Below are 8,678 nucleotides of genomic sequence, written 5' to 3'. Positions count from 1 at the left end.
AAATTGCAATAAATCCTTCTTAATTTCTTTAGTTTTTATATTTTTGTCCGGTCTGGTACAGTTATTTTCAATTCATTATTAATTAAGCTCAACTATATAAGCTTACAGATGGATGCAAAGAGTCGATGTTTTTGTAGCTTTATTTTCTGTGTGGCTGAAGGAATATATTTGAAAGTATATTTGCCATATCCACATGCTTGAAGATGCTTCCGATGCAGCTTGATCCAATTTGAGCCGGGTTTGGTCTTATTTCTCGAATCGCAGGAGACATTCGCAAGGTTTCTTGAGTTCACGTTTCAATGCGTCCAATAGACAGCAAAAGTGACAACATAATTTCAGCATATGACATCTTTTCTAATGAGAAAAAAGTTTTCGCCGCATCGAGCAGAGCCAGAGCCAAGCAAATTTGCTTTGTGATTGTCACTGATAACCATAGTTTGTGTGTGTGTGTGTATATGTGTGTGTGTGTGCGTGTGTGCGGGTCACTCAATCTGCAGCTGCCAGCTGGCTGACCAAAGCAAACTGTCAGAAAGCATCTGACAAACATTTGTCGACCGACTGAGAAGGACAGAAATCTGAAATCTGAAATCAGAAACGAGCAGAACAAATAGAAAAAATATGCATATGAAAAACGAATTTATTCTTGTCCCAAATAACTGAAAAGCAACAACATTTGCAATAGCTTTGACAACTCGTTTGGATAGTGCGACCCGCGCCCTAGTTCTCGCCCCCGTCCTCCAGTATTTGCTTAAAGCTGAACGGCGCAAAGGCATAGCCGGCGCCCTCATAGAACTTGCTCATGAATTCGACCCTAAAAGTACATCAAATATATCAAATAGTTATACTCTGAAAACGGAATGGAACTCTCGCCAAACTCACCAATGCAAGCGCAGTGTGTGCAGGAAGGCCGACAGACCCTCGATGAGCACCAGAATGCCCACGGTGAGCACGGACCAGGCGCCGAACACTATGAAAACCGCTATGCAGCCTGTGTAGTCGGAGAAGCCGAAGCCGTTCGAGAACACCATGTTCCACAGCACCTCCGAGAGCTCTGAGAGAAGAAGAAGAGAGAAAGGTTCATTAGCAATGTTGAGAGAGAATGTTGAGACAGAAAAAATATTGAGAAAGAAATATGACAGAATGGAGAGAATATGACGGATGATATTGAGAGCGAGGCTGACAGAAAGAAGTTGAGACAGAATTCTGAGAGAGAATGTTGAGAGAGAATTTTGAGCTTACGTGCATGAGCCAGCGACAAGGCCCAGAGTCGCAGATAGGAGGCCGTGTGGGAGATGGTGCTGAGCACATACTCAATGGTGTGTATGGCCTGCTGGATGTACACCTCGCTCATGGGCTCATTGTCGCCATGGCCATGGCCATGACCGCCAGAGGGCGCTGCGGCTTGGTTGGGCGCTGGCAATTGCTTGGGTCGCGTGGCCTTGATGTAGAGCGGCTTGCCCAGCAGCATCCAGGGTATGCAGATGACGGCCACGATCACGAAGACCGTTTGTATCATGTCCTGGCCCTCGAACATGTACTCCTTGCAGCCATCCAGTGGCTCCTGGTGCCCGAACAGCATCATATTGATGAACAATATAAGAATGGAGGGTGCACAGCCCGGCGACAGAGACTGGTCCGTGCTGTTATCGTTGTAGGTGGCCCACTTGAAGAACATCATGAAAACCATGTAGCCGAACAGCAGCAGCAGGAACAGCACCTGCGGCACGAACTCCAGAATGATGCTGGCGTACTTCTTGTAGTGTACGAAATTCACGACCGACATGCAAACGCCGAAGATCATGTGGAAAACACCGAAGATAATCGAGAGCTTCATCTTGAAGGTGTTCAGGAAGATGATCTTGTTGTCGGCCAGCTGCCAGATGGGGTCCACGCCCACGGGATAGGTCTTGAAATTGCTAATCTTCGGCCGCATAGTCAGGTAGGGCGTGGAGTGATCGATGACTGTGGAGGTGTTGTACTGATTCTGCCAGCCGGATCCGAATATGTTCATGGACTTGGAGAAGACGTCATTGTAGATCAGGCCGGTGTAGAGCGAGAAGAGGCCCATCAGCAGTATGATGTAGCGGCCACCAAAGAATATTGTGAATATCTCCTCCTTGATGGAGGCCAGCTGGCGTTCCTTGATGATCAGAAAGGCGGCAAAGGCGATCAATACCAGGGCGTGGCCCATGTCGCCGAACATCACGGCGAACAGAAACGGAAATGTGATGCACGTGTAGAGAGCCGGATTGACCTCCCGGTACGAGGCCATGCCATAGGCGTCGATCAGGTTCTGGAAGCCGCTGGTGAACTTGTTCGTGCGCGTAAACGTGGGCGGCTGCTCGTTGGTGGAGATGACGTTCATGAAGGCCGGAATGCTCGACTCGGAGATCTTGGCGCCGCGCGAGAGCGCCTGCTGCACCGTGGGCAGGTCCCGGACGGGCACCCAGCCCTCGCCGATCAAGCACTTGCCCGTTACGTCCGGATTGAAGTAGTTGAGTGTGTGGTAGATGGCCTTCATCTTCTTGACCATGATGGTCCAGTGAGCGAGGTGCTTGGCCGCGGTGCTCAGCACGCGATTGCGATGATCGGCACTCTGGTTGATCACCATCTTCAAGTCCTCGATTCGCATGTTCACGTCCTTGATCATATCGGCGCGTTCGGCAGCTGAGCTGGGGCAGGGATAAACTTCGGCGTGGTAGCCCACGCAGACCTTCTTGATGCGCTGCTTCAGCTGCTCGCCCTGGAAGAAGGCCACGAAGACGGTCTTCAGCACCGGGTGGCCCGACTCGTCGTCCTCGCACAGGCCGCTGATATCGTTGCGCCTCAAGAAGATGTTGCCACGCGAGATGCGCCACAGCATCCGCTCGAAGCTGAAGAAACGCTCCAGCTTGATGACGCCGGCCACAAAGGATAGCTGGCCGCGCTGGGCGGCCGACTGGGGAGCCGCTGGATCATCGGACTCCATTGGCCGATTTGAGTCCAAGTTCATGATCTCCTGGCTGGAGAAGAAGCCCTCGGTGTTCTCCAGCACACTCTTCAGCTCCTGCATATGCCGAAAGTTGGCATTCAGGCTGGCGCTGTTCGATGACATTTCGTGCAGCTCGTTCTCAGTCTTCTCCAGCTGCGCCTCCAGATCGATGATCTCGCGTGGATTTGGCGCCGCCGGCTCCTGTTCAGCACTCAGATGTGGCATCTTGATACCGTCCTTGCGCAACTGACCCTCTATGTAGCGCACTCGACGCTCCATCTCGTCGCAGCGCCGCACCTCGCTCACATATCGGCGCTGAAAGGCGTTGACCTGATCGTTCAAATCCCGGAACTGCACACAGCCCATCTCGCCCAGCTCCGCTATGGAGGCGTAGGCAGCCTCTGGCTGCACATACAACTGGACCAGGGCCATTTTCTCGCTGCGAAACATGTCGCCCATGGTGAAGCCCTCGTGTCGTTATCTGCAAAAAAGAAACAAATAATAAGTAAATAAGCGATAGCCGAAATGAGTCGCCGATTACTATCTGATTAGTAACTGATTAAATGAAGTGTTATTTATTAGCGTTGTTGGACCTGACAGTCGTTAAATTACGAAGGCTCCCGGCTCCAGCCACTTCTCGGATGCCATAAATAAATGCTCTCCAGCTGTAAAAGTATCTTAATCTAACTAGATTTATTGATTTTCTAAATAATTATTGTGGAGCTCTATCTTAACAGTAGGCGACAAATCGTTTTGCAATGCGTCGAGTGTATGTGGAAATAATTTTGATGGGTGGAGGGTATATACGGGGGCCTTTGCCTTAGTACGTGATATGTATTTACGATACTCGACTCGACTCACGGACATTCACAACTCGGGATATTTTTCATATTTATCTCATTTTTTTTACAGCTGTCGTCGTTATTTTTTGTTTTGAGCAAAGAATCTGTATAAATATCGTAGTCAATAAAAATACTCTAAAAATACTATTGTCAACTATATTCTTCAAACCCTTTCTTCTTTTCGAAACCAAAGAAGTTAGTGAAATGAACAACACGGATTTAAAGAAGCAGCTGGCTAACATCACAAGAAATAAATAAAGGAATCACAATTAGGTCTATAATATGTGAAGAACCCAAATTCGATATTTCTGAACTAATTAAACATTTTTTTAAATATATAAAATATGCAATACTTTATCCGTAAACCTAGTCTGGTATTTATACTTGTAAGCAAATGTTAAATGCTTGATAATTATTTATAATCAATTAAATTATTGCCAAAGATTTATCATATTTTTTATGGAATGCGCCTATCAATTCTATATTTCATATATATATACATATATATTAAAAAAAAATATATATATACTGATTGATACAAAGAATGAAGTAGTTCACTTATTATAAGATTATGCACTCTATTGTATTTTAACTACTAAAATCACTTTTTAATTATATAAATAAATTAAATTGTCTTTATAAATTACAAACTCTGTAATAATTATTCGTCATTGATCAAGTACGATTGACCCATAATAGCTGCTTCATTATATTAACAATTATATACAAATGCAAACACTTAATTGAATTTGAAGATTATTTTAATGGCAATCGATTTGTCAGAATGTTGGGCAGGTGCTGAGCCCATCTAAGACCCATGTGACGTACATTATTTACGTCTGCGGAAATCTCCACGCAACGCCCCAATCAATCAGTAACTACAATGGCTTTGTAGGAATATTTCCATGTTTATATTGTATTCATGTGCAATTGAACTATTTGTGTACAAGCTATGTCCACAGATAAGATAACACGGCCCGAAACGAGATATCGTGTTCGCTTTTCGCTTTTCGCTTTTCGCTTTTAGCTCTGCTTGGGCTTATCTCAAGTGCTGAAGCGAAACGATGCGTTAATAATTTGAAATTATTAACAATTACCAAGCAATCAGCTGGCTTATATATATAAGCTATATGAATACCTATATATATATAAATATAATTTTACAAGTGGCAGCAGGCAGCAGGACAAGGGACAGACTCTTTGGCCACATGAGTAATGACGTTGTTTGATAGCCGTTTTGGTTGTACAGATTGCAGATATTTATGGCAGTCTAACTACAGTGGCGCGCTGTGATTTTTGTCTCGCATGTCGGGCCATAAATTTGATTGATTCAGCCAATTTGGCGAGTGGCCGCGATAAGCAGCCGCTGTCTGTGCCCACTCCGATAATTGCCTGCGATTGCCATCGGCTCTGTTCGGGCATTAAAGAGCCTTGCAGAGACTTCAACACTATAATTTACCACAAAAGGAAGTCAAATAGTGTCGGGCATGATAATACGCCAGCTCAAGTGCTCGCCAAACATCAAAAGTCAATCAATTGTGTCAATTGCTTATTTAGTACTTAGAAAGAGAACTATATTATAATGAACAAAGGAAATCAAGTTATAAAATTATTAAAATTAAACTAACACTTAATTAATATATAGGGGAAATTAAATTTTTAAATACCTAAAAAATAAATGTCTATATAAAAGTTAATATATTAATATAATTGAAGTTTTTAAATGAAAAGCAATTATTTCTTTCGTAAATTAGTTAGAGAACATTAAATATAAAATATGTATATTAGAAGACATTGATTGATTTGCCAATAAAATAGTATTCTCATTATAAACTATAAAATTTATATAAAGTATTTTAGTTTATATAAATTACTTTAACATATAGTTAGATGAAATGTTATATATTGAAAATATATAATTTAAAAAAATTTTAATAGTTTTTGTAAATTATATAATTAATGAAAATATTTAACAGAAAATAAATAGTTTATAGAGGAATATATTTAATTTAAAATAATGTTTCGGATATTAAATAAATATTAAAAAATAAATAATCTCAAATAATATGTTGATGTCTGTAGAGTTAAAATGTATTTTTATTTTAAAAATAAATAAATAAATAAAATAAAGCTAGCAAAATTAAAGTCCCATGCAAATATACTCCAAATTATAAATATTTTTTACTGTTCAATTTTTTTAAAATATTTGATATATTTAAATAAAACAGTCAACAATAATAGTTCCATTATTCAGTCTATTTTATTCTGTTCTAAGCACTTAAAATTCTTGGTGCACACTCACAGTCCAGGTAGATTTAGTGTTTTAGCCATGCCTGCGGTTTTCTATTGTAAATCAAAATGAATGTGCGAGACCAACTGACTGGAGCAGAGCCCCGGGTCTGTGGGCTTGAATATGCCTTAAAGTTGGCCATAAATCGTTTGCCCGAGAATTGGAGCGGAAACAGCACAATAAACTCTAGTTGGCTGGCCTCAGGCTGTCATTCTGTGGGTACATATCCTATGCATACATATATGTGTATATGTATATATGTAGACAGTGAGTTTGTGAGCTTGTGAATGTGGGCTATAATTACGGTACGGGCGGACGTTGGGTGGGCGGTGGTTGATGTCTAGCAATCGACGCTGTGCTTAGCTCATTAAGAAATCCGTTGGCTGGCCGTAAAAATATTATCGGTAACGTAATAATTTGCACAACAATATATGCGGACGGCTCTGTGCGTGAGTGAATGTGTGTGTGTGTGGCGTTGCTTTCACATGATCCATCACGTGCTCTGACGTCATACACACACAGGAGTGTACACATATACATACATCTATGCGTGTGTGTGTGTGTGGAAGTAGTTTAGCGTTTGCTTTCAGGCCAATCGAAGTCGACGTTTAACTGCTCGGGCAATTATCAAAAATCAATTAAGATACGTTATCGCAAAACATGTCGCTATTAAGATTAACGTAATTGTCTAGAATATGGCTTTGAATAATTGCGCCTTACGGCCGCTCAAGAGTCCTGTGTGGCAGTCCATTTATATATACATGTATGTGGGTGTGTGTGTGTGTGTGTGTGTGTGTGTGTCGCGCCACTCTAATTGCTTTGTGGGTGGCTCTTTATTGACATACTGACAGTCTCAGTATTTTTATATCCCTGCCGAGGATTACAACTTTCTTTACTGCTCTACAAGGAATGTTTATGATAAGAATTGAATTTATGAATGTAAAGCTTTTATGAAACACTTTAAGCAGTTTGAATAATTATTTACTTTTGAAAAAGATTTCGATTTTAGTAAAGTTTATATAGCTGATGCTTACATACATATATCTGTTCACATATATACATATATATAAACGCAACTTTAGATTCTTTTTCTTTTATACCTAAAAATATATCATACGTTTTTTCTGCTTCAAATTTCACATATAGAAATGCAATTAACCTTAAATAAAATATTTTAAATTATTTTTCAAATTCTTCTATAAGTATTGGAGTTTTAGCGATAACAAATTTATTCTCAGAGTAATTTTGAAATATTTTTTCCATTCACTTTCCCATTTTTTCTCCAAATTATGAATTTCTTGTTAACAACAAAATCATTTTCCACAGGAGATTGAGATTTTTACCTTATATATTTTCCTTATTTATAAGGCAGATATAAAGTACCAATTTCTTATTGCTTGGAAATTTTTTAATTTGTAGATTGACTTCTTACTCCCATATATTTACCAACTTAAGCTTAAGTTAAATAAATCTCTGTGGAATGTTATTTCCGCTGCATATTTATACAGTTCATATCATTCGTGCTTGAAGTTCTATATAATAACTTAGGTAAACTAAAGCACGATGTTTAATTTGTGGCAGATTTTGCGGCTTATCTGGAAACAATTGCGATAACCTCTGGTGGTCGATCTAACCCGCTACGGAGAAGTAATCAAGTCAAACAATTTAAAGCAAACACATTTGCCGTGGCCCATGAGTCACGGGGTAATTTGTAGTGGAAAACAGTTTCACTTATTGCCTAAAAAAATGTTTTTTTTTTCTATTTATTTTTAGTGGCATGTGTGCAGCATTTGCGAGTGCTTACATTAAAGATCACGAGTCGAATTGATTTCGTTGTTAGTTTCTTATTATTTTGGGCTTTTTTCTCGGAGTTACTGTTCGCGACCTGGCCAGACCAACGGCGCTTTGTGTACTGTTCGATCAAGTTAGCGCTCATAGAGCTGGTAGCTTTTGCCAATTAAACAACGGTTAATCTACACTTGTCGTACACAACTACACGCACACACCTGCTCACACACGCACACACACACAGCAGTTGGAGGCCAGGGCATATAATCTGTGCGGCTTTTTATCTCGGCGCAACAACGCAAACACTTTGCGATTTCTGTTAGTGATTGCGCTGCTAAACAAGCCTTTGATAGACGCGTCGTTGTTTTTGTGTCAAGGAGTGGCACTGCAAGGGAGAGAGAGAGAGAGAAAGGTGGGCACTTATCACGAGTTAACGGTTTACGGTGCGTCTAACCGAAGTTAATACGGCAATTGGCCCAAACTAACTTACCCTAGCTGCCATGCCAAAGCGCCATATCAATGGGATCAATGATTAAGCATAAGCTCGAGTTGCTCAACTGCCCAATTGCAGTGCCCAACTACAAAGTGCTCGACCGGGCTATTATCATGTGACGGCTATCAGACGTTGAAGTGTGACATCTTTCAATTGTGTTCTACTGGAAAGCAGCACATGTTCTATTAATATTGTTATATCATCGATCATGGCAGTGCGATAATTTGGAAATGTTCTATAAATATAAAGTAGCTTGTGTTCTACTTGGATAATTATATTCTATTTACAGTTTCG

At 40.8% G+C, this 8,678-nt stretch overlaps 1 protein-coding gene across 2 annotated transcripts; it reads right to left on the bottom strand.

Moving 5' to 3' along the window:
• Nucleotides 1-619: 619 nt before the first annotated feature.
• Vha100-5 (Vacuolar H[+] ATPase 100kD subunit 5) lies at nucleotides 620-8,063 on the bottom strand. Of its 2 annotated transcripts, none has more exons than XM_018004589.2 (4): nucleotides 7,908-8,063; nucleotides 1,240-3,452; nucleotides 880-1,051; nucleotides 620-811 (listed from the first exon to the last, which is right to left on the bottom strand). In XM_018004589.2, exons 2-4 carry the CDS (start codon nucleotides 3,428-3,430, stop codon nucleotides 718-720), a joined length of 2,457 nt encoding a protein of 818 aa, XP_017860078.1. In that variant the 5' UTR covers nucleotides 3,431-3,452; nucleotides 7,908-8,063; the 3' UTR covers nucleotides 620-717. The 2 variants fall into 2 exon arrangements, with proteins under 2 accessions (XP_017860078.1, XP_089319821.1); XM_089463695.1 differs by lacking the exon at nucleotides 7,908-8,063 and adding an exon at nucleotides 4,642-4,777.
• Nucleotides 8,064-8,678: the final 615 nt, after the last annotated feature.

Source organism: Drosophila arizonae, chromosome 3 (assembly GCF_054131065.1).
Source record: "Drosophila arizonae isolate 15081-1271.41 chromosome 3, UAZ_ARI_1.0, whole genome shotgun sequence".
NCBI lineage: Eukaryota > Metazoa > Arthropoda > Insecta > Diptera > Drosophilidae > Drosophila > Drosophila arizonae.
Note: the sequence above shows the minus strand (reverse complement) of the source record. Positions and strands in the feature narration are given on the sequence as shown.